The 26,613-nt window shown below is 41.4% G+C and overlaps 2 protein-coding genes across 4 annotated transcripts; both read right to left on the bottom strand.

Moving 5' to 3' along the window:
- Positions 1–1,316: 1,316 nt before the first annotated feature.
- TMEM230 (transmembrane protein 230) lies at positions 1,317–12,242 on the bottom strand. 3 transcript variants are annotated; one of them, XM_077766911.1, is made up of 4 exons: positions 12,132–12,242; positions 9,813–9,933; positions 8,353–8,475; positions 1,317–2,382 (listed from the first exon to the last, which is right to left on the bottom strand). In XM_077766911.1, exons 2-4 carry the CDS (start codon positions 9,909–9,911, stop codon positions 2,242–2,244), a joined length of 363 nt encoding a protein of 120 aa, XP_077623037.1. In that variant the 5' UTR covers positions 9,912–9,933; positions 12,132–12,242; the 3' UTR covers positions 1,317–2,241. The 3 variants fall into 3 exon arrangements, with proteins under 3 accessions (XP_077623037.1, XP_077623038.1, XP_077623039.1); XM_077766912.1 differs by lacking the exon at positions 12,132–12,242 and adding an exon at positions 11,907–12,078; XM_077766913.1 differs by lacking the exon at positions 12,132–12,242 and adding an exon at positions 11,634–11,652.
- A 528-nt stretch (positions 12,243–12,770) lies between these two features.
- PCNA (proliferating cell nuclear antigen) lies at positions 12,771–19,358 on the bottom strand. The gene is made up of 6 exons (XM_077766910.1): positions 18,944–19,358; positions 18,013–18,110; positions 17,790–17,857; positions 16,640–16,834; positions 14,123–14,246; positions 12,771–14,035 (listed from the first exon to the last, which is right to left on the bottom strand). The coding sequence occupies exons 1-6, from the start codon at positions 19,162–19,164 to the stop codon at positions 13,956–13,958; spliced, it is 786 nt and encodes a 261-aa protein (XP_077623036.1). The 5' UTR covers positions 19,165–19,358; the 3' UTR covers positions 12,771–13,955.
- Positions 19,359–26,613: the final 7,255 nt, after the last annotated feature.

Here is a 26,613-nt window from a genome sequence, read left to right as displayed (position 1 = left end):
TGTGGATACACCCTAGTGTAGATTTTTTAAGAGAGCATGACTGATCTCCATGGATATGGAAATATCTGCCAAATAAATTAAGTGGGAAGAAATAAGGAAATTATAGACTTATACAATGGGAACCTGAGTTTTAAAAAGGATATGTATGTTCATGTGCTTAGAACACTTCTGGAAGGGTATAGAAGAAACTTCATTAGACCACCTTAGAGACAGAGTCTGGGGAACAAATATTTACCTTCTACCATAAAGTGCTTCTCATTTTGTACCCTTCTGTTCCATTTTGACTGTTTTCCCCTTACTAGCAGTATCATTACCCTTATTAAAAGGACCAAATAATTTGGTTTGCCCAAAACCTTCTGGTCTGAGCTTTGTTTTGCAAACAATTCCCCAGGTAAAGTGTAATAGATCTCAAAGTCTCCAGTGTCAAGGCCCAGGAGCTTCAATTAGAGTACCGGGCTCCCAAGCCTCCTCTCCTATTACCAAACGCATCTAACTTTGGAGGCTGCTTCAGGCCACCCCCACTTTGTCTCTCATTTTCTGTGTCCTAGTTTTTAAATTTTTTTCCCATGTGCCCTTCACTCTGTGGATAGTATCACCCAGCTTTTAGATACTGTCCCAACAGCAACTACCTAATTTCTGTCTCTGGCCTAGACTCCCTCCTGAACTCCAGATCCATGCTTTGCAATTGCCTACTCAACAGTTCCATGTGGATGTAGAGTATTCATGTAAAATTTAACACATCCAAAACTGAATTCATCTTCCCCAACAAACCTGTTCCATGCACAGCTCTCCAAATCTCAGTTGATGGCACTACCAAGCTGCTAGTCACCCACGTCCATAAGCTTATGGTAAAAGGACATCTAAGAAGTAGTCCGACCCACAATGCCAGTTATCTAAAAATGAAGGTGGCCCTAGGTACTGGGATCAGTATATATATAAGTGTATTAGGCTAAGCAAAATCAGTCAGAGAAAGGCAAACATCATATGATATCACTTATATGTGGAATTTAAGAAACCAAGCGGATGAACATAGGGAAAGGGAAAGAAAAATAAGATAAAAAGAGAGGGAGACAAACCATAAGAGACTCTTAATTATAGAGAACAAACTGAGGGCTGCTGGAGGGGAGGTGGGGTGGATGCGGTAAATGGGTGATGGGCATTAAGGAGGGTACTTGTTGGCATGAGCACTGGTTGTTATATATAAGTGATGAGTCACTAAATTTTACTCCTGAAACAAACAAACAAAAAAAGAGGACATACAATCATTAAAATGTTTTCTAAAACACACTTAAAATTAACACGTTTTAAGTCTAGGATTTTGATTTTGCCATTTTAATTTGAGTAGGTCACTTTCTGCAAGCTAGGAAACAGAAACTAAGACAGCCTATAGTCTTCTAGGGATCCAGGTTGAGTCTCGGGATCTTCAGCAGAATGACATCATAATACAAGGTGCTAACAACAGGCTTATAATCTCTAAATAATAACCACTTATCTAAACCTTTTCCTTAGGAAACAGCCAAAAGTCCAGTCCTTAAAGGCATGGTATACATGGCTCTTTGATCTACAAAGAACAGAATGACTCAAATTATATCCTGGCCAGCTTACTGGTAGACCAAATCAGAGGTGACCAAGGATTCGTGAACAGAGAAAGTGTTTAGCTTTTGGAAACCTGCTCTGAGATTTTAAAACGTCCTGGCTGTTGTTAAGAAATCAAGTAAAACTGCACCCACACTGACACTTGATTTTGCCAAAGTCTTCCACTAGAACAGAAAGTTAGAGACGAGAGTAGAAGTAAGATACCTAAATGTATCTTACTAGTAAATTACTAGTAACGTGAAATTTAAGATATTGAATTATTCCATTTGCCACAAGAACTGACAATGAAGAGGATTTGAAAGAAATGCTGAAAGCTAAAAAGGGTGGTAGCAGTAACACTTCCCACTATAGAAAACCTCCTGCCTTCCCACACCATTCACACTGCTACTCTTCCAAGATACATATTCGTGTGGAAAACCTTGTCAGCCAGGGCCAGATGAAAAAACAGAGCATGTCCTAATTAGTTAACTGGTATTATAAGCTCAGTTGACATCCTGAGGATGGACCCATAAAATCTGGCCATTCTTTTGTTTAACGTCTGCAAGTTGCAGAATTCCTTAGCCCTTAGCCACAGTTTCTGCTCAGTATCTTAAAGCTGGTCTCAGTCCCATCTGTGACACTTCTCTTCAGGGCTGAGGGTAGGCGCTAGTCATCAAAATCTGGAATGTCATCGTAGGAGTAACCCCGGTAGCCTTTGGATGCATAGTAGGCGATGCGCAGGTGGTAGAATCCTGGCAGGAACACCAGGATGCCAATGATCAGGACAGGAACGGCCCGGTCTGCCCCCTGGCGGCAGAAGGAGGCAAACACATTAATACCATACAAATCATAAATTTTAAATAAAGCCATGGGTTCAATCCATATATCTGTATTTTACACTCTTCAGAGTATTTCCTTTGGGTAGAATACCCAAATATACCAAAGGAAACAGGTTTACATCTCTCTTCCTTCTTATAAGATGTAGAAAAACTGCAAGGCACTAAAAATTATAAAGAAATTGTCCACTTTCATCTATAAATATTTCGCTTATTTCCTTCAGTTTCTCCATTCTAGTTTTTAGTTGTAAACACACCGTACCCTGTGCCCTATTTTAACAAACAACTGCCAAAATATTATGAAAAGCTCTTCATTGGGAGATATGCAAAATGGGTGAAGACGTCAGAAGGTACAAACTACCAGTTACAAAATAAGTAACTTCTGGAGGTGCAAGGTACAACACATGGCCATAATTGATAATACTGTGTTGTATGTTAGAAAGTTGCTGAGACAGTAGAATTTGAAAGTTCGTATCACACAAAAAATTGTAACTATGTGTGGTGACGATGATTTCCCAATGTATACATATACTGAATCATGTCGTACACCTGAAACTAATACATCATATGTCAGCTAATGGTGTCTATCATTCCACCGTAATGGACATACCACAATTTTACTCAACCACACTCCCCCCCCACACACACAGCCAACTGTTGGATACTTTGGTTGTCTTTCACTTATTTGCAAATGTACAGAATACAACAATAAACTTCATTTGGATTTTTTCATATTATTTCTTTAGTATATATTCCCATGAGCACAATCCACAGGTTATAAAGGAAGGAATGAGGGGCGCCTGGGTGGCTCAGTCGGTTAAGCATCTGACTTCAGCGCGGGTCATGATCTCACGGTTTGTGAGTTCGAGGCCCGCATCAGGCTCTGTGCTGACAGCTCAGAGCCTGGAGCCTGCTTTTGATTCTGTGTCTCCCTCTCTCTCTGTCCCTCCCCTGCTCATGCTTTGTCTCTGTCTCTCAAAAATAAACATTAAAAAGAAAAAAAAAAAAGGAGGGAATGATGTTGAGTCTCTTTATCAGCAGGGCTTCAAATATTTGGGGGAGTTCCATGAGGGCAGGAACTTTGTTCATCCCTGTATCCCCAGTTGCACCCAACATATAAATGTATTGAATGAACCCACCCTTATAAAATTGCTCTGTCTTGTCTTTACATATAGTTTTAATTTTTTTAATGTTTTATTTATTTCTGAGAGAGACAAAGAGAGAGAGACCGTCTGAGCAGGGGAGGGTCAGAGAGAGAGGGAGACACAGAATCCAAAGCAGGCTCCAGGCTCTGAGCTAGCTGTCAGCACAGAGCCTGACACGGGGCTCGAACCCACGAACCGTGAGATCATGACCTGAGCCAAAGTTGGACACTTAATGGACTAAGCCACCCAGGCGCCCCTAGTTTTAAATGTTTATATAGTTAAACCTATCCTCCTTTTCCTTTGTGATTTTTCCCATTATTTTTAGGCTTTCTCTCATCTAAAGATTTAACCCCAATCTAAAAACCTCATTTAAACAGGGCTACTTATACAATGTACACTGATAGGTTATCTACCCAATATAATTTTGGCTGCTTCATTCAAAAACAGCAACAGGAGTATTTGCCTCATAAGGTCACAGTAAAAACTAAATGAGGTAATACATAGAAAGCAAGCAGTCTCAGCTGGCACACATGACTCAATAAGCTAAAGCTTAAAACCCAGGGGAAAAAAAAACAAAACAAGAAAAGAGAACCTGAAGGGGCTCTCTCTGGCCAGAGATGGGACTATGCAAACATCAAAAACAATAAAATCTATGTCACAATTGACATACCTGGTACTATTTTTGTTTTCTTATTTTATTTTATTTTTTAATGTTTTTATTTATTTCTAGGAGAGAGAGAGAGACAGCGTGAGCAGGGGAGGGTCAGAGAGAGAGGGAGTTACAGACTCTGAAACAGGCTCCAGGCTCTGAGCTGGCAGTCAGCACAGAGCCCGACGCGGGGCTCGAACCCACGAACTGTGAGATCATGACCTAAGCGAAAGTCGGACGCTTAACCGACTAAGCCACCCAGGCGCCCCTTGTTTTCTTATTTTAGATTTTCTACTTTCCTGCTTCTTTTATCTTTTGCAGGATACTGACTGTACATCCCTAATAAGACATATCCTAAGGATTAAAAGAATTGGAAAGAAAACTTACAGTGCATTCAGCCTTTTTATACTTAGCACTAACATTCACTTATTTTAAAGTTATCATATGTATAACATACAGTAAGACAAGTAAGGCAAGATATCACTACGATAATGATACACATGCACATATAAAAATCAAAGAAATTAACTTCAAACTCTAATCTTCAATTTGCATTGGAAATTGTTGTCTATAAGTATCTATTTCCTGGGGCGCCTGGGCGGCTCAGTCAGTCAAGCATCTGACTGCGGCTCAGTCATGATCTTGCAGTTTGTGAGCTTGAGCCCCATATCGGGCTCTCTGCTGTCAGTGTGGAGTCTGCTTGGGATCCTTAGTCTCCCTCTCTCTGCCCGTTTCCCACTGCACTCAGGCTCTCTCTCTCTCTCAAATATAAATTAACATGAAAAAAAAGATATTGGGGTGCCTGGGTGGCTCAGTCAGTTAAGTGTCCGACTTCAGCTCAGGTCACAACCTGAGTTTGAGAGTTCAAGCCGCAGTGGGCTCAGTGCTGGCAGCTCAGCGTATGGAGCCTGCCTCAGATTCTGTCTCCCACTCTCTCTGCCCCTCCCCCCATTTGCACTGTTTCTCTATCTCAAAAATAAATATTAAAAAAAAATTTTTTTAAAGATTATCTATCTTCTAATTTGTCACTGAAAAGGCCAGAAATTATGAAAACCAAAGCATGACTACCTTAATGTTTGTGATCTCTCTCAACCTACCTCCTATAATAAGAAACCAGGGCTCTTCAGAGAAATGGCTGTTTACAAGTTGGGGGATAGGCAATGGGCCGAGGATAACCTGCTGTGCTGGAAAGCACGAAAGCTATCAAAGGCTACCTGGGTCCGGTTTAAAATACACAAGAGTAACACGAAGAGATCCTACTAACCAAATACGGGACAGTTTAGATATTAAAAAGAATATGGACTAGGACTGAAACAAATATGTAAAAAACATAGTTTTTTGTAAACATAGTTTACAATGATACTAACCAATTCTGGTCACCTACTGAGGTTGCTAGGTATATTTTTATAAAAGTTGTGAAACATTCTTCCTACCTTCACTATATACGTTATGTTCTCAGGTACTCAGATGGTAAATTTGAAAAGTTCTTTATGGTAGAATTTTAGCTGATAAATGCAGAAAATGACAGAACTGGATTCATTAATACAGAAGGTAATGGAGAAGTTTATAGTAAATAAATTAGGCTGAAGACATTCAAACCCAACAACTTATCTTAGTATCAACTAAAAATCAAGATGACCATTATGTGCTACCTAATGTAATGCAATCGTTCTCAAAATGAGGTCAATGGACTCCAGCATTACCTGAGAACCTGTTAGAAATGCAGATTCTGACAACCCACCTACAGAAGTGCAATCTCTGGGTATGGAACTGACGAATCAGTGTGTTAACAAGTCTGCCAGGTGATTCTGATTAACACTGAAGCTTCAGAACCAATCTGCCATAGAAAATACACAGCACCTCCTTTCAAAATAATTCTTTCTAAAACAAAACTAAACCCGAATCTACACAAGCCCCAAAACCTAACAAAAATATGAAAAAGAACCAAGTCAAAGATAATAAGATAGCCCCCTTAGATTTATGTAAAAGCTGTTACAAGGTGTATACTGAAGATGCACACTTAGGAATACCAGCAAAATGTGGGGTGCCTGGGTGGCTCAGTCAGTTAAGTGTCCAACTCTTGATTCTGGCTCAGGTCATGATCTCATGATTCATGAGATGAAGCCCCACGTTGGGCTCTGTGCAGACAGTGCAAAGCCTGCTTGGGTTTCTCTGTGTCCCTCTCTCTCTCAAAATTCATTAAAAAAGAATACTAGTAAAACGTAAACCTGGTACTGTGTTTCATACACAGGAAGAAAATGTTGGGGGAGTATATGAAACAAAAAAACCCCAAACCGAAACAAAACCTATTAGTGATTTTCTTAATTAACATCTTTATCCTAGGGCTTCTGGGTGCCTCAGTCAGTTAAGCATTCTGACCTCAGCTCGGGTCGTGATCTTGTGTTCCTGAGTTCAAGACTCTGCACTGTGTGGAGACTGCTTGGGATTCTCTCTCTTCCTCTCTATCTGCTCCTTCCCTACTTGCTCGCTCGCTCTCTCTCAAAATAAATGAATAAACTTAAAAAGAAACCAAACCCAACTTTACCCTTATTTATAAAGCAGTCTNCAAACAAATTAATAAATAACCCCACAAGATAAAATGATACTTGCTGCATGTGGATCTCACCTCCAATCTCAAATTTTATAATTAACAGAGTCCCTCTGGGATTAATATTGCATGTTGCAATGAAAGTTGACTGAAGGCAGTCTTGAAGTTAAGTGTTCAAACACAGACTGCACCAAGTAAGTATCTGGTGGCCATATAACAATTTTAAATACAGTAAGAACCAAATGCAAATCAGATACTTATTTTTCTTTCCTTCAATTTTAAAGAGAGAGTGAGTGAGCACATAAGCAAGGGAGAAGGGCCAGGGGAGCAAGGTGGGGGAGAGAATCTTAAGCAGGCTCCATGCTCAGTGCAGACCCTGATTTANCCGGCTCCAGGCTCTGAGCTGTCAGCACAGAGCCCGATGCGGGGCTCGAAACCACAGACTGTGAGATCATGACCTGAGCTGAAGTCGGACGCCCAACCTACTGAACCCCCCAAGAGCCCCCCAGATACATTTTTCAAAAGCCACATGATCCCAGGCTCATGGGATCAAGTCCCGAATCAGACTCTGTGCTGAGTGTGGAGCCTGCTTAAGATTCTCTCACCCCCATTCTGTCCCTCCCCCTTGCTCTTACTCAAAGAAAAAAAAGAAAAAAGAAAAAGCCATATGCAGCCATTTTACTGCAACATGCTATTCCTAATTTCCATAATGCCCACTGTTTCAGCTCTTGGCTATATTCTCTCTGCAGAGCAATAGGACCCTCAACCTTCTGGCCTGGTGTGTGTTGAAGAACAGACATAACTTGGGGCACCTGGCTCTTGGTTTAGGCTCAGATCATGGGTTTTTTAGTTCAAGCCCCACATCGGGCTATGTACTGACCATGCAGAGCCTGCTTGGAATTCTCTCTCCGCCTCACTCTCTGCCCCTCCCCCACTAGCACACATGCTCTCTCAAAATAAATACATAAAACCTTAAAAAAAAAAGCAGACATAACTTATGAGCACTATCAATTCAGAACAACCTGGACGCTCTGTATTAGTGTTTGTTTGTAGCCTGAGAGAAAGAACCACCAAATATCACTTTAGGTTTTGAAGATAAAACACTGAATCTTAAAAGGAATTCCAACCAAACCCAATGTAAGAAGGATCAGACTCATGAGCCACAAGTCCTGGGTTGGCCAGTGGCCCCAGAACTATACAAGCCTCACTGCTTCTCCCCAGACCCTGAAAAGTATGTCTGTCTGTGGCACTGCAAAATTATAAGAACACATTCTACTCCAGTTACAGCCTTGATCAATCAGGAGTCCTCAATGCTAGGCTTGGCTTTGCTCTTCCATTAGGGCAGAGGGAAAACTTCCCAACATCTCAGAGGAAAAATTTGCCTGCCTGCCCCCATCCATCTCATAGAAACTGTGGGACAAGTTTGTTGTTGCTCAGAAAAAGAAACATGTGGTTTGTTATCAGAGAACAAAATCTAAAAGAAAATACTTTTCTTCTTACTGCTAGAATCTGCTACACTAGATATGAATAGAGAACAACAGCACCCAGGCTCACACTTTCAAGATCTCATGGCACATTCCCATAAACACTTCCGCTTACCCCTTTGCTGATATAGCCCGCCAGCAGGAGGGAGCCTATGATAATGAGAAAAGCGCCAATCAAAAACAGCACTGTAGCAAGTGCAATGGCCTTATACGGGATCTTAGGAGGGCTCTTCTTAAACTGGAAGAGAAACACAAAAGGCAGACCATTATGAAAACACCAGGACTCAGACACTTTGAAGCAGGGAAGATAGTAAGAATCAATCTGGATGTTTCCTGTGTCTTGAAGGGAGTCCTATGACTCAGGACAGCTCTGGGAGAGAAAGGAAAGGGACAAGCAGGAGGTGAAGCTCTCCTTATTGCTCTAACAGTCACTCAAAGGGGTCCCAGCAAAATGTTACTCTTTCTACTTCTAATCTCATTCCACAGAGCATTCACTGTACCGTAAGAAAATATTTTCTTACAAAAACACAAGATGCTTTATGGTCATTCACTGATTAGACATAGGTTTGTTAGGTGCCTGGCACATGGAAGGCTGTACTAATCTACAGGGATTTGAGAGTGAACATCATGCTCTGGAGAAGTGTTAAAAAAAAAAAAAAAAAACCCAAGTGATTTCTGGCATTCAAAGTTAAGACAGCATATAGTCAAAAGGTTTTAAAAATAGCTTTATCTCAAACATTTGTTACCTGCCTCATGAAGTAACCTGGCTTGTATTTAATAAGTTTGATTCAAAGTTAAGATCAGAGACAAGCTTTCTAAGGTTTGCTTCATCTGACCGAACTGGCTGGAAGCTTCCCAGATGTATACTTAAAAAAAAAACAAAAAACAACCTCTCTCCTTCAAGTATGGGTCCAAAGAGCGCAAAGAATAATTGATTTGTTTATATTTGAAGAGATGGGATCCTGCTACTTCCTCCTTGGCCCTGCTTCCACCTCAGGTATTCTAAGGGGAAGCAGGCAAAAGAAGACGCTACACCATTAGGTGTTTTAAAACCAACCATCAGGGTAGAATACAAACTTAATAAATATTCTGTTTTACTTACTGTTTGCCACAAAGAATACCTTTAATAAATTGGATCTCATGACATCAGGAAAGAAGGAAGATTCCCACAATCTGCTGGCTTTAGCAGTTAGTTTCTCCCTTAAAAGATGAACTGGCTTTGACTAAACAAACCAATGACAACAGTCCTTAAAAAGACTCTACTTAACAAAACACAATCTGAGTATTTTCCAGATAAACTAGATAAAATTTTGCAACTACTGGGCTCTGGCGTCATGTGTCACAACTAAAAATTCTTAGAAATGAACAACATTTATTTGGTTTGAAACTGCTCTACCAAGGTCCCTCCTTCTATAAATTAAGGCTGAAAGGGTCTCAGAGCTTAGTTTTCTTCTTGCTGCTCCTTCTAATCCCCAGGGGGGAGGGGATTAGAGCAAAACCTCCACCTGGAAGGCCTTCCTGCTAACTCAACAGAAACCAAGCCAGCTTGTCTGATCAGCTCCCTTCTGCATTTACCTGAAGGTCGATGTAGCCATTGTCTGTGCTGGAGAGTCTTGAGTACTTCACTTTACTACTGGGGATTCCAGTAGTCAGGTTGGTACGAGACGGCATCATAACACGCTGACACAGCTACGGTCTGAAAACAAAGAAAACTGTTACTGTCTGCAAGTGACAACAGTGTGTTAATGTATACTGGAGTTTTGGGCTGTGATGTCAGGCAAAGTGACTGGCAACTTACGCTCCACTGCACTTAAAATCTGATACTCCTTTGACAAAGTGAAAATATTCTCATTATCTATCTACTTTGGTTTGTCCTGATGGAATGAGACTCAAGACATTTACCAAGAAACAGACCTCATGTTTACCTTGTCACCAATGTACCCTCATCTCCTAATTTTTCCAAAGCCACACAGAGAGTAGGTGGTAGAGTGGTGACTTAAATGCAAAACTGACACCAAAGTCCACAATTTCAATACATTCTGCTATTGTACTCCCTGGCCCTGGCCCTGCTTCAGGAAAAAGCAAGAGGAGCATATACTCTAGTGATTCTCCTATTTGCCAGGGAGGGAGAAAGGGTGGAATATGGAATATACTCACATCAGCATTTTGGTGATTCCCCTGATGGGCACCATCCTCCCCCTTTTTTAAAGTTTATTTATTTATTTTGAGAAGGGGGGAGAAACAGCTCGTGCACAAGTGAGGAAGGAGCAGAGGGGGGGAGGGAGGGAGAGGAAGGGAGAGAGAGGGAGAGAGGAAAGGAGGGAGAGGGAGAGAGAGAAAATTCCAAGCAGGCTCTGCACTGTCAGCACAGAGCTGACTTGGGGCTGAGCTCATAAACCGTGAGCTCATGTCCTGAGCTGAAGTCCACATTTAACCCAATTTGCCACCCCGGCGCCTTCTTTTAATGCAAAGGATCTGTAGAGCTGCTTGTAAATTTGGCTCTCAGCACTATCAGTTCTGCTTATCAGCACTGTACCAGTGCCTTCTGATTTGCCTTTCTGCCCCACCCTCAGCACTGAAAGTAGTCATTTCATCTTCCAAATGCAGTGATTTCATCTTCCAAATTAATTCTCTGGTTCCCTTCAACAAACAAAAATTTGTTTTTTTCCAAAATACTCGAAACCAACCTCAGTAATGAAATCATGGCTATTTTGTCACTAGTTTAAGAGATAGGTAGATAAGATTAAAAACAATGACATTTATACTGGAAAACATTTGTAATTTGTGCACTTTTCCTCCATAAAATCAGTTATATGAATAAAACAAGTGAATCTATTTTCACTGTGAAGCTCTTTCTAAAGGTGAAATGTATCTATAAAAACAAAAAGTTAAGTACTTCACAATAAGGGCAGCATAAAAAAAAAAAAAACTCACAAACCCCAGAAACCATAAAGACTTTGCCTTCCTCTGGTATGACACTTTGCAAATACCCATCATTATAATAATTATCAGTTAATGATGACCCAGTGTTGGTTAGGTACCAAGTGCTTTCTACATACTTAATCCCAAAATATTAATGAGCTCTTTTAAGAGGCCCACAGTCAACCTAAAATAACAGCATTATGATGGAACTGGTGTTAACTGCAAACGTCACTTTTTAACAATTACATACCAGTGCAGAAATCAAGTACTGAATCAAGTATGCTACTTTATATGCTTTTCCAAACTTAGCGCAAACTGCATCAAATACTAAGCTTTAAGTACCGCCATCCCGATTACACGTCAACCCAAATTTAATTCCATGAAATTTAAAGTCCAAACTATGGGTCTATGGGGGTTTTGTGGGCATTTAATCACCTCTGGTTTGTATTAACTTCTTAAAAACAGTTTACGTACTCTAATTATCTATTCATACACCGGCATCGAAACGTAAAAGAGCGCAGGAAGCGAGGAAGAGGGAAGCGAATGCTTACTGATGCAAAGGGTAATAGGAAGGAAAAACGGAACCTGAGCCGTTCAAAATACCAGTCCAAGTTCCCAACAGGCTCTTTCTAACGAGCTGCACCGAGACCCCCAAACTCCCTCAGCATCGGAAGGCTGCGAGACTTGAAAAGCATCAGCAAAGCCCTTTGCGCAGTGCCTGGCGCTATGCGCATCCACACACACTACCTTCCAACCCGTCTCCAGATCTGGGCAGGAAGAGAAATAAAAACCGACGCGAATTTAGACGGTAAACAAACAAAACCGGTTTCTGGAAAAAGGCCCGCCGTGGCCGGGGCGAGCGAACGCCCCACGCGCAGGACGCGAAGCTAGGTGTCGCCGAGCGCCGTCTCGGCCCCGCCGGGTGCCTGAAGGGGGCGCCTCTGCTCCCGTCCCGCCGTACGCACGCCTTACCGGAGCGTCGCGCCAGGCCGCCCGCGCGCCGACAGCTCGCTCACGGTTGGTGGCGGAGGCGCCCAAGGGCTCATAGCACGCCTCACCCAACGGCAACCCGCCCAGCTCGGCGGCGGAAGTGGCGCGGCGAGGGGCGGCGCGCCGGAAGTGGCGTCACCGAGAGCGACGCCTTCTCGCCCCAGGCTCGGGAACGCCAGACTTTAACCCTACGCTGGTGGCAGCGTCCCGCACGAGAGACTCTCCGGCTCGGGGTTGCGACGGTTGCTGCGGCCTGGGCTTGCCGCCGGCCACCTCCGCGGGGTTGTGCGGGTGCCAACGGGGGCCGGCCGCGTGGGTCACAGTCAGACCCCGGGAAGCGGGCTACGTGTTTCTTTCCGTGATCCCGCGGACAGTTGTGGCGGCGCCCCCTGGAGACTAAAGCCGAGCCAGTGAGGCTCCGGATGCCTGGAACTGCCTGGGTCTCCTAGCCACTGCCCAGGGCTGCAGGCCTTTCTCCAGGGCGCGCCGCGGTCTCTGCTAGTCCGTACCCCAACACTACTCTAGTGCCCCCACATTCTTGTGCTTCAGTCTCCTTCTCCTCGCCGTTCAGGTCTTGCCTGGGTAAGAGGCCCGCCGACAAGGGATATTTTGCAGCACACGAAGCTTTTTAAATGTCAGATTTATTAAAGTATAACTTACATACAATAAAGTACAATTGGAAGAGTTTGACAAGTGCATAGTCTTGGAACCATCACCACCTTCTAGAGAAGTGACACCACTCCCTGAACTTCCATCAAGCCCCTTTTCCATCTCCTTCCCCACCCCCCAGGCACATGGAAGGTAATGAACAGTAACCTACTGGTTAGGGAGTTCTTCCAGGTAGTACACCAAAGAAACCAGTCATTTAAACCACTAAGACCAAAATACACCAGGGGGAGGGGGAAAGCGCTTTAATGAAGCAATTCTCAGTAAGCAGCATGCTGTTTGTGGCCTTGTGGCACTATCAGTAGGAACACTTAAACAGTGTTTCACACTGGCGGGATGAAGTCCCCAAAAGGGCTACTTAATACTAGAAAAATTATTTTTGCACAAACACACTCGCCCTAACACAGATCTTCTCTTTCAAGATTCAAAAGGCTCCCTAGGCTAAAGAAACTGCCCTATAGCACTGCCAAGTCATCTAAAGCCCACAGTTTTGGGTTCATAAAGCTTCCTTATAATAAGTGTTAGTTTTGCTGACAAAATTGGCAAAAAAACTAAACATACAGGATTTGGTCTACACTTCTGTTCATTTCTTGCATTAAAGATAGAAGAACACCAAAATAATTTTGGCAAACGAATCCCCAAAATATCTTGTCACCTACTGTATTTGGAATACTTTTATTGCTATTATCTACTGTATTATTTATCAGGCTCCTCTAGACTGAAAAACTAAACACATTTATATAAAACGGTAGCTTGAACTGAATTCCCTAGGATACTTTTCAACAGTCATGGTCCAAATGAAGGCACTGTCTTGTGATGTTTCAAATCCAAATAACTTTTATTTAAATTGAAAAAAATTAAAACTGCATTTATATAGTCAAAACCCTTTTGTTATGAAAACGAGTACTTCTAGGTTAAGGCAGAGAGATTTCTAGGTTAACAAAACCAGATTTGACTTTGGACTTTATTCTTTAAACAAATTGTAAAGAATGGAGGAAAAAAATAGGTTATTTACATAAAATATCTACATATGTACTGAGAGGTACAAATTTGGTGACAGAAGAGACTTAAGTACATGCTGGCATCTCAGAAGCAGTTCTCAAAAGAGTTTAATTTTATTTTCTTGGATTTTAAGAATGCCTAAGATGCTTCTTCATCCTCAATCTTGGGAGCCAAATAGTACTTTAAGTGTCCCATATCTGCAATTTTATACTCTACAACTGAAAGAAGACAGGAACATAGTTAATTATTGGGAAGTACCACATATACTACCTACAAAACAAGAGTCAAAAAACTTAAAATCTTACCAAGGGGTACATCTGCAGACATACTGAGTGTCACTGTAGGAGAGAGTGGAGTGGCTTTTGTAAAGAAGTTCAGGTATCTCAGAGCAAAAGTTAGCTGAACTGGCTCATTCATCTCTATGGTAACCTAAGAAAAACAAAAAATCATTTTGAAAAACATCAAGAAAATTGCAATGCCCATTTAGAATATACATTTCAAAACAAACCAAAAGCCTTTATTGGTTACTTTGGAGAGTGGGAGGAAACGGATTTTGAGGACTGGTAAAGAATCAAGTATTTAGTCTGCCTTTCCCATATGAACTGTACCTCAGGTAACCCAATTACATGTTTAGAGAAAGTTGCTCTTTATGGGACTATTTCTAATAAATGAAGAAAGAATGAAATGTATTAATACATTACATCCCTAATGACAGATTCTAAACTATTACGGTTGCTATAAAAAAAAAATGTTTTCTAGACACCACATACCTACTAGAGAGAGGCTTACTGCTAACACTGAATATCATCAAGCCTCTAGAGCTGTAACTACCAGTTTATAGAAAATACAAGTGAGGGGCGCCTGGGTGGCTTAGTCGGTTAAGCGTCCGACTTTCGCTTGGGTCATGATCTCGCGGTTCGTGGGTTCGAGCCCCGCGTCGGGCTCTGTGCTGACTGCCAGCTCAGAGCCTGGAGCCTGTTTCAGTCTGTGACTCCCTCTCTCTCTGACCCTCCCCTGCTCATGCTGTCTCTACCTCTCTCCTAGAAATAAATAAAACATTAAAAAAAAAAAAATTTTTAAAAAAGAAAATACAAGTGAGAGGAGCATATTAATTGACATCCCTTGACATAAGGGATACAGTGGGCAAAATCCAGACTTTGGGAAAACCCAGTGACAAAGGACTTGCTTCAACAAATTATAATGGAGGGTGCAGAGACTGGAGAACCAATGGATTAAGAGAAATTTGAAGGCCCATCAACAAACTATAATGTGTAGAGCTTATCAAAATCTTGATTCAAACAAACTTCTAGGGGTGCCTGGGGGGCTCAATTGGTTACATGGCCAACTCTGGATTTCAGCTCAGGTCATGATCTCACAGTTCGAGAGACAGCCAATGTACTGAACATGGATCCTTGGGATTCTTCCCCACCCACCCTCTCTGCCCTTTCCCGGCCCATACACTCCCTGGCACATGGGTACTCTCTCAAAATAAATATACATTTTTTTTTTTTTTTTAAATCTTTGAGAGGGAGACAGAGAAAGAGAGTATGTGTGAGCAGGGTAGAGGCAGACACAGAATCTGAAGCAGGCTCCAGGCTCTGAGTTGTCAGTACAGAGCCTGAGGCAGGGCTTGAACTCACAAACTATGAGATCATGACCTGAGCTGAAGTCAGATGCTTAACCAACTGAGCCACGCAGGCGCCCCTCAAAATAAATAAATATTAAAAAAAAACCCTGAAATAACAAAGGGAATAGGAAACACTGAAAAATTCTTTAATATCAAAGAATGTCACAAGATGTTTACACTTTAGATATAAAAATATTGAGACAACTAATGTTTGAGATTAAAACAAACATAATCCAGATGGGCAGGGGAGTTACAATGTAATTTAGGAGACTGATAATTCAGAATTAGCCCCTGGACTTTTGTTACTAATAGTTTTAAGTCTTCATTTCAACTTGAGTTTTACCTTCATTTAAACTGAGAGTTGACTACTCATGCAAGGGACCAGAAAATAATACCTAATATTTACTATAGACTTACAACGTAAGACACTTGTGTTAAGCACTTTGAATATGTTACCATATTTAATCCTAATAATCCTATGAGGTTTCTAGAACCTTCGATGGTTCTTTCATTTACAGAGTGAACTGAGGTTTTGGTTCAAAGGCTAGCAAGTTTTTTAAAGCACAATTATAAAATATTAGTTTATAAATACTCTAAGGATCTAAAAAAGAAAAAGCACCTGATTTATAGGAAAGTCTTAATTTAAGGATATTTAGAAATTAGAGTGTTCTTCATTTTCTTGCTAAATGTGGGGGTGGGGTGGGGGGGGTGTTGTCTAGGCCCCCTATTGGGCCTACCATGCAGAAAGTTAATACAAAGATCACATAAGAACTCCTTAAAGGTAGATTTTTTACCTTCAAGTAGATCCTCCTGTTGATTTACAATTACTTTGCTATAGACTGAATGTGTGCCCCCCCACCCCACCACAATCATTCATGTTAAAGCCAAATGCCCAATTTGTTGGTACTTGGAGGTGGGGCCTTTGGGAGGTACTCTGTGGTAATACCCTTATAAAAAAGGCCCCAGAGCACTCCTCTGACCCTTCTACCGGGTGAGGAGCCCACGGTCTGCGAACCAAGAAGCAGGTCCTCACCAGACACTGAATCTACCAGCTTCCCAGCCTCCAAGACTGTGAGAAATAAATTTCAGCTGTTTATATGCCATTGTCTATGTATTTGCTATAGCAGTCCAAACAGACTAATGTTAAGCAGGGTTATTATTCTCTTCAAAGTATTTTGTTTATTTAAAAACTTACAGCTTCCTCCTCTTTATCGACATTACTTGTTTGTGACAACTTAATATTTCCATTTCCTAGTTCTCCACTCGCAGAAAACTTCACTCCATCTTTTGCACAGGAAATAACAACAGCATCTCCAATATGACTGAGATCTCGGCATATACGTGCAAATTCACCAGAAGGCATCTTTACTACACAGCTATACTCTTGTTCCTATTAAAAAAAAAAAAAAAAATTAAAGGTCAAATGCTGGAAACTAAAGATTTGGCATCCTCACTTTCTGATGACTCAACATGTAGAGAAGAATTCAGAATTTAAGAATTCCTGTTTACTTTGAAATACTACTGTGTCATTTAACGCACTCTAACACTCAAAAAAAAAATGCAGCTATAAAACAAATATGTCCTAAGAATAATCACAAGAAAACTATACATCCTAACATCTCTTCTCTCCTTTGATGTTCATAAACCTTAACCTTAATGAATTTCTGTTAACATAGCCTTAAAGTATACTCTTAGAGGGTACAGGAGCACCTGGGTGGCTCACTTGGTTAACCATCTGACTTCAGCCCAGGTCATGATCTTGTGATTCCGGAGCTTGAGCCCCACATCAGGTTCACTGATGTCAGCCACTCAGCACAGAACCCGCTTCGGATCCTCTATCCCCACCCCGATCTGCCCCTCCCCAGCTTTCTCTCAAAAAAAAAAATTTTTTTTTTTTTAAAAATCTTTAAAAAAGGGGGGGATGGGTGTCTGGGGACGCAGTTGGTTAAGTGTCCAACTTTGGTTTAGGTCATGATCTCCCAGTTCAGAGGTTCAAGCTCTGCATCAGGTTCTGTGCTGACAGTGCAGAGCTTACATGGGATTTTTCTCTCTCTCTCTCTCTCCCCCCCCCACCCCCTAGTGCTTTCTCTTTCTCTCAAATAAACTTAAAGGAAAAAAAAAATCATGAAGGCTAATGCAAATATTCATTTGGCAAGAATGAATTCAACCAATGATCCATTTGAGTACTGTAGTTTAATGAAATTACAAATGTCTAAATACTAAAATCCCACTTTGGAACATTTATCAGCAGACATACAATTGTTGGGAATTGGGCTTTAAATTGTATTACTAATATATACAACTATCATGACTTGTGTACAGTACACTGAGAAAACCATACTCACTGGAATTCCAAGTTGTTCTACATCTAAATCCATTAACTTCATTTCATAGTCTGAAACCTTTTCTTGGTCTACAAAGGAAAGCAGATTGAAGAAAAGCATATAAGTTTATAGCAATGATGTTAACTTTTACAAACATTATCTTGAATTTCTCACAACTTGTGAGAAATGCTTACCACACATTTAAATTTCCTCTAATATAACTTAGTAGATGAGTAGGACTTACTTGGAGCTTCAAATACAAGTGCCAGGGTGTCCGCATTATCTTCAGCCCTTAGTGTAATGATGTCTTCATTGCCGGCACATTTTAGTATTTTGGACATGCTAGAGCACAGAAGGCACACGATTTAAAATTGACATCACGTTCCCAAGATCGTTAAGATTTCTGACGCTATTAAGACAAGGAGTTACCGTTTATACCCATTAGGCCGTCCAGCCATTTTGGGATGCAGTTTGGCAGTATTTACACTTTAACAAACACACACCCCATCGCTAGCAATTTCAATTCCGGATATAAACAAAAGAGCAGTACTTTATGAACTGCAAATTCCTTTGGTAGGTGAAGCAAATTATTGGGTCGTGACGATCATTAAAAATCTGGGATACCCATTAAAACACACTGTACGTAGTCCGGGTATTTTTCATAAGCCTTACTTAAAATGCTTAGGTACGAGACAGGTAGTGATCAAAAAATTGAAAGCCACTCACTGCCCTGGAGAAATGTTAAGTTCAGAAACTTAGGGTGCTCGCTGCAACTTTGTAATAAAAGACCAGTACCAACCGACTGTCCCGAGGTAGAGCGACATAACTAAGGCACTTTATAAGTCAACTGGGCCATAGGTTTCTCATCCAAGGCCGCCAGCACTAAGTGGCCAAAGAGCTGTGCAAGTCTCTTCTTGCCACCGCAGAGGAGCCGTCATTTTCCCGCCACCACCCGCTTTGTGACTTTGGCGCGGAAACAGCCGGTTCCCGCTGCTGCCAGCGCGGGCTTTCCAAACCGCGCGCTCTGCTAGATCCCGCCCCCCGGCGTCGCAGGCCAATGAGATGGCGCAGGTGGTCCATGCGAGCCAATGAGGGCCCAACTCGCAGGCGCTCCCGCCAACAGCAGGAGGTGGGGGTGCAAGGGGAGCCCGGCTCTCCGCCACCCCAGGGCTCACCTGGTGAGGTTTACACCCATGGCCAAGTTGCGGTCGCAGCGGTATGTGTCGAAGCCCTCGGAACGCAGGGTGAGCTGGACCAGGGAGACATGGGAGGAGTCCATGCTCTGCAGGTTTACGCCGCTCGAGCTTATGTCCCAGCAGGCCTCGTTGATAAGATCCTTAAGCGCCTCCAGCACCTTCTTCAGGATAGAGCCCTGGACCAGGCGCGCCTCGAACATGGTGGCAGAGTCGCAACGACGCGGCTACAGGCGAAGCTAAGGAGGAAGTTGTAGCCTGCTTGGGCGTCACAGGGTAAGAGCGAGCCGGCAAACGCAGAAGCGAAAGCCCGAGACCCAGGAAGATAACGACCAGTCCGCTGCGCCTGCAACCGTTTAATACCGCCGCGTCTGCGAGCGCGCGCTCTCCACCTCTGCGCCCCTTGTGGCGACGTCACCACGCTGCCCCGCCCACTGCCTGGGCGGAGTGGCTCCAGGGCCAATAATGCCCCAAGCCTGCAGGTAGCCCGCCCTCACCGAACACCCATTGGAGGATTGGGGCTGGGGCGGGGCAGGAGCGCGGCGCCTCCACCTCCTCTAGACCTGCTTGCGGTTTTTTCCCCCCCCCTGTTCTGGAAATCCCGCCGTATGATTAGTCTAGGCCTCTATGAAGGCCAGGCCCAAGTCGGGGTGCTTTTTACAGTTGTATTCTGCCTCCTCAACCTCCTTGCTTCAGGAACAGAAAGAGTTTAGCTATGAAAGTGAAAGCAAAACGCAAGTCCGGCCAACCAGGAGGAAAGGGCGGCTTGCAGCCTGAGGAATATAGTTGTTTTAAGTGTACATTTTGTTTCTGCTATTATGGAAGTGATGGGCCTCAAAGTCAAACAGTAAAGAGGTATACAGTTATGATCACAAAATTATCTCGCTCCCCTCGCCCCGCACACACGTACACCAAGCTCGTGTTATTTACTGTATCCAACTTTTCTAAGTTTTTCTTTATACAAATACACATTTTTTAAAAAACAAAAATGGGTTCATACCGGAAACCCTTCTGCAGTGTACTTACGAAGATATATTTAATTTTATGCCATGAACTTCTTTATATCAGCATCTCTTAAAGATGGCATAATATCCTGTGCATGTAACCTAATTTACCAATTTCTTGTAATTACAAACACCTTTGAGCATCTTAGCTGATTTTTATGAGATTGACTCCTTGAAGTAGCATACACACTAAAGTTTTGATAAATGTTACTAAACTGACCACTGAAAGACTGCAGTTTACCTTCCAACCAAAGACTGTGAGCGTGCTCATTTCCACATATTTTCCTAACTGTGGATATTAGCGATCTTGTCTTAAAGTCTATGCTCATTTTTGTGAAAATTCCAATTTGCACATTAAAACTTTGCTACAGGTTGAACATCTTTCATATATTTCTTGACTATTGTATGTTTACATCTTTTCTATTAAACCTTTTTCCTGGGGCCCCTGGGTGGCTCAGTCGGTTAAACATCTGAGGTTGGCTCAGGTTCTGATGTCGCGGGGCTGTAGGTTTGAGCCCCACCTGGAGCTCTGTGCTGACTGCTCAGCTGGAGCTGTTGGAGATTCTGCATCTTCCCTCTGTCTCCCTGCCCCTCCCCTGCTTGTGTTCTCTCCCTCTCTCTCCGAAAAATAAATATTTTTTAAAAAGCTCTTTTTCCTAGTGATTACAGGACCACTTTATATATCAATCATTTCCCCATTACATATATTCACCCCCATTTTTCTTTGGCTTTGCTTATAGCATTTCTCTTTAGTTGTGTTTGCTATCTTGATCTGTAGAATTAGTTTTTCTACTACATATCTTGATGTGGATATAGTTTTATTTATGCTGTCCAGGGAATTTTGTGTTCCTGAATCAGAATACTATCAGAAGATAGTATTTCATCAAATCTAGAATATTCTCAGCTATTATGGTTTCACATATTGCTTTTCCCAACTCTATTCTCTCCCTCTGGCAGTTCGATTGGATGAATGCATTTCACTGAAAGTAAGATACATTTAAGTGTATAATGCACCATTATTTTGTGTAGCACAAGAAAAAATATAACATGTTGTTATATGGTCACACAATGGTTTATCATTTAGAATTTGTATTTTGCAATTACTGAAAGAAATTTTAGTTTATCTAAACTATTTGTACTGCATATTACTCTTGTGCATACATACAAATACATATAAACAAAAATTGATTAAGGCATTCTTAATATTTCTCCACATTTAGGTTCTCACAGTTGCTGATATTGCTGTTTTTTCCATATGCTAGCATACTGTTATCACAGGTGTTGATGATGCAGCATTCTCAAGAATGCTATTCTCTCGAATCTCAAGTCTTTGACACCTGTTTGTAAGTTTAAAAATTTTTAAGTTTTTAATATATATATTTTTTAATGTTTATTTTTGAGAGCGCACACAAAAGTGCTCATGCATGGGGGAGGGGCAGAGAGAGGGAGGGGGCCAGAAGATGCCAAGCAGGCTCTGCACTGATAGCAGAGAGCCAGATGTGGGGCTCAAATTCAAGAATCACAAGATCATGACCTGAGCCAAAGTCAGATGCATAGCCAACTGAGCCACTCGGGCACCTCTTAAAGTTTTTAAAGTCAATATATTTAAACTAAAACAAATAAGAAAACAGTTCACCCATTTCTCCCACCCCTACCCCCCACCTCTGGCAAACCACCAATCTGTTCTCTATTTGTGAGCTGGGTTTTGTTTTTACTTTAGGTTCCATGTAGAGATCATATGGTATTTGTCTTTCTCTGTCTGACTTATTCACATAGCGTAATTCCCTCAAGATCCAACCATATCATTGCAAATGGCAAGATTCCATTCTTTTCTATGGGTGAATAATATTCCATCATGTAAATATACATATATCATAATTTCTATATTAATTCATCAATGAATACTTACCTTGGCTACTGTAAATCATGCTGCAGTGAACATGCAGATATGTATCTTTTCAAGTTAATGTTTTCATTTTCTTTGGATTAATATCCACAAGTGGAATTGCTGGATTTTATGGTAGTTCTATTTTTTTTTTTTAATTTATTTTTAATATTTATATTTTGAGAGAGACAAAGAGACATAGTGCGAGCAGGGGAGAGGCAGAGAAAGAGGGAGACACAGAATCTGAAGCAGGCTTCAGGCTCTGAGTTGTTAGCAGAGCTGGAACCCACGAGCCATGAAATCATGACGTGTGCCGAAGTCAGACACTTACCTGACTAATCCACCCAGATGCCCCTGGTAATTCTATTTTTAACATTTTGAGGAACCTCCATACTATTTTCCAGTGTGGCCGCACCAATTTACATTCCCTCCAACAGTGTACAAGGGTTCCTTTTATTCATCTCCTTGCCAGTACTTGTTATTTCTTGTCTTTTTGATAATAGGTATGAGGTGATATTGTGGTTTTGATTTGCATTTCCCTGATGGTTAATGATGTTGAGCATCTTTTCATATGCCTGTTGGCCATCTGTATGTCTTCTTTGGAAATATGTCTATTCAGATTTTCTGCTCAATTTTTAAATTGGATTGGTTTTTGCTATTAAGATTAGTCTCTTATCTGTTACATGATTTGCAAGTATTTTCTCCCATTCAGTAGGTTGCTTTTTCATTTTTTTTATGTTTTCCCACTTGGAAATACTGGACCCCTCTTGCTTTATGTATGATCAACTATTCTTTTGCATGTATTTTAATATCAAAACATAATAGTTTTATTCATTTGGATTTTCCTTTCTTATTTCTGTTAGAGTCTCTATTCCTATGCAAAATGGAGAGTGTTTTCCCTCCAGGAACTTGACTACTCTGTTTCTTTGCTGTTTGCTTACATAATAACATTCTGATTTAATGCCAGATCTAAGTGTAATCGATTTGAAGACATTTTAAATGGCAGTTAAACTCCACCCACGTGGCACCCACAGTGCACATGATCAGTTGAAATGAAGATATATGAATGACTTTGACCTGTGGTCGGAGAAGGCCCTCAAGCTAGTAGACTTTTACTGGAAAAGCTAGCTGTTTGGAGAGCGAAAGAAAGAGTATTCTCGGCTGGGGCACCCAGGTGGCTAAGCATCCGACTTAGGCTCAGATCTTAATCTCAGGTTTGTGGGTTCGAGCCCTGCCTCAGGCTCTGTGCTGACAGCTCAGAGCCTGGAGCCTGTCTTCGGTTTCTGTCTCCCCCTCTCTCTGACCCTTCCCTGCTCATGCTCTCTCACTCTCTCTCAAAAATAAAACATTAAAAAAAATTTGTTTTAAAGAATATTTCTTGTAGAATTATTAAAAATTCCTCTGAGGGATACCTGGGTAGCTCAGTAGGTTGAGCGTTTGACTTCAGCTGAGGTCATGATATCACAATGAGTTTGAGCCCCACGTCGGGCTTTGCCCTGACAATGGGGAGCTTGCTTCCAATTCTCGGTCTCCCTCTCTCTCTGCGCCCCCCCCACTCTCCCCGAAAAATAAACATTAAAAACAAATTATAAAAAAAAAATTCCTCTGAAAGTGAAACCTTGAGGTCTAACAAAATACTGTTACGTAACAAAATACTGTGATGGTAAATCTGTAAGAATACTCAACAGCCTTTCAGATACCATTCTCAAAGGGCATTTAATGATAAAGAGAAAAGTCAGAAAATAAAACGGTATAAATAGTAGTATTCCAATTTTCTACAATTGTTATGTCCACGTATAAGCGCACAGAAAAATAGAATGAAAATGCAGTAATGTAAATAATAACGATAAATTATCTGTGGCCGATTGTACCATAAATGATGTTAATGTTTTCCATTATATTTTTCTGCATTTTCCATTTTATTTTTCTGCATTCTTCATCAGATATGTATTGTTGGTCAGAAAATGTTAATGAGTGTTGGGAGAGAAAAATGCTATAAACTATTTTATATAATTTTTGGCAAATGTCTTTACAAGGTGACATCATGTATTAGAGTGATTCTCGAGTCTAGTTGCCCATTAAAAACACCTGGGGAGCTTAACAACAAAAAAGCCTATGTCCTCTAGGCTCCATCTGAGAGATTCTTACTTAGTTGGTCTAGGGTAGGCCCTCCATTTGTATTTTTTAGAAGCTCCCCAGGTAATTCTTTTTTTTTTTATATTTTTATTTATTTCTAGGAGAGAGAGAGAAAGAGACAGCATGAGCAGGGGAGGGTCAGAGAGAGAGGGAGATACAGACTCTGAAATAGGCTCCAGGCTCTGAGCTGGCAGTCAGCACAGAGCCTGACACGGGGCTCGAACCCACAAACCGCAAGATCATGACCTAAGCGAAAGTCGGATGCTTAACCGACTAAGCCACCCAGGCACCCCGCTCCCCAGGTAATTCTAATTAATAATGAGGCCTGAGTAGTACTGTCTCATGTGTCACCATGTGTGATCAATAGGTGAATATTTGCTTAAAGCCACTTGCACCCCCATGTAGACTATTGGTTTGAAAAAAATCAGATCTACAATTCACTTAGAGGAAACCGATATTGAAATTATAGTTTATAGGGACTGTCTATTGATTACGTTTGTGGGAGGGCAGGATTTGCATTTCTGAAGCTTTAAGAAGTTCGACAATTCTGCAGAGTGCACTCTTAATTCCATTTTGCATGTTGCCTCATTAAACTGAGTAAGGCTTAGCTATCTGAGAACATTCGCTAAACTAAGAATAGAAAGGAGATATGAAGGGCAAGATAAAATGCAGATAAAGCCTGTATTTGTTTGACAATTTTTAACAGTTACTATTTAAAGAAATGTTTATTTATAATTCTTCCTGTGTAATAGAAGAAAATTCTTCAGGTAACTGAAGAATTATCTCGCTTGTACCAATGCAGTTTTCAAATATCAGAAAGAGGAGAGGTTTTTTACTATAAAATAATAATTATAGCAATAGCTGTCCATTTATATTGGGCTCACACTCAGCCTGAATATTCTGGGGGGCTTGAGAATTTCTTTTTTTTAATTTTTTTTAATTTTTTTTAATGGTTTATTTATTTCTAGGAGAGAGAGAGAGACAGCGTGAGCGGGGGAGGGTCAGAGAGAGAGGGAGTCACAGACTGAAACAGGCTCCAGGCTCTGAGCTGGCAGTCAGCACAGAGCCCGACGCGCGGCTCGAACCCACGAACTGCGAGATCATGACCTAAGCGAAAGTCGGACGCTCAACCGACTAAGCCACCCAGGCGCCCTGAGAATTTCTTGTTAGTTACCTCAACTAATCTAAGTAACACCTAAAATAATGGAACTAACCAAGGAGTACAATGAAGTCACTGTAAACAAGATATGCCACAAGCCTGGAAGAAATGATCCTAAAGAGATAATATGAGGAATAGAAAAGAAAAATCAGGGATAAAGGAGGAGGTGTAGGGTAATATAAAGGAACAAACTCTTTTTTTTCAGGCTAGAGATAGGGGGAGATTTTTCTTTTAATTTCTTTCTACAGTTGAGAGAGAGCTAGACCCTAAAGCTTGCCTAAAGGCCTATTAGTATAACTTTCAGAGGTTTGAGTACCTGCCCCCTGTTGTCTACAGCGCTGATTTCAGTAATGTACTTACTTGGTCTAAGCTCAGCCTGTCAGGGCTGAGAGCAATGGCTGAAAAGTTTGTTCAGGCCAAATTGTAGGGGCTTATCTACCCTAGTAATCATACTGTCCATTCTGAAACCCTGATTTGTATGTACAGCTCTCCAGCCTCGTTATATTACGCTGGGTTTGAAAGGCAACAGCCGAACTGGAAGGATGTTCGCTGTGATGCTTGCCTACTCAATTGTGACCTACACAACTACGTAAGTACTCTAACGGTGAGGATCTGGATACAAACACCTTCTGTGTTAGAGGATGACCTTGTGGCTCTCTCTGTGTTGACATCCTTCTACATCCTTTAGACATCAAACCTTGCTTAATTTACTCAATAGGTGTCTGGTCTTTAGATGAAGAAGTAACTACTGACATTGGTCAAAATGCTGGTCACACAGTCCTCAACAGGTTCAAAGAGCTTTAAAATTACCATTAGCATGTTATTTACTTTTATTAGTAATAAAAGACAAAATAAAACACAAAAGCAAAACTTTCTAGAAATAAATTATGGCCTAAAAGGAGTGGTCTGTTTCTCCCCTCCCTCCAAAAAAACCCCACCAAGTATTTGTGCAACGTTGTTGGTAGAAAATATAGCACACCAGGAGTTCAGTATTCCTCCATACCTATTTTACTGTCACTCTCAAGTACTGTTACAGGACCCTGGGAATATACTTACACAAATCAAGGAAAACAGAATGCCCTTCTCAGAATTTTGACTACTTTACCCCAAACCCACACAGCTAAGGTCAAAATTGCTAATATGTAATTGCTACTCCTACGTGCGCAACTTTCTCTCCCTGTTAAATTACAGTATGCTTAGGGGAAGACGCCCCATTTCATATTCGCTTCACATCACTTACAAAGCAGAGAATAGGAACCGCTGAAGGAAATGCTTGAACGACACAGGTATTCATGAATTTAGGAAGGCAGGCGGTATGTACAATGGTTATTGTGGACTTTGGTAACAGATCTATGTTCTAATTCCTAGTGAGCACTTTCTAGTTTGTGAGACCTTGGTTAAATCATTTTTCTTTACGAGAACTTTTAATTCCATTCAAGTACCAACGATGTGTCCGGTACATCGGCGA

Source organism: Crocuta crocuta, unplaced genomic scaffold (genome assembly GCF_008692635.1).
Source record: "Crocuta crocuta isolate KB4526 unplaced genomic scaffold, BGI_CrCroc_1.0 scaffold15, whole genome shotgun sequence".
In the NCBI taxonomy this organism is placed as follows: Eukaryota; Metazoa; Chordata; class Mammalia; order Carnivora; family Hyaenidae; genus Crocuta; species Crocuta crocuta.
This window is presented reverse-complemented; position numbering and strand designations above follow the sequence as displayed.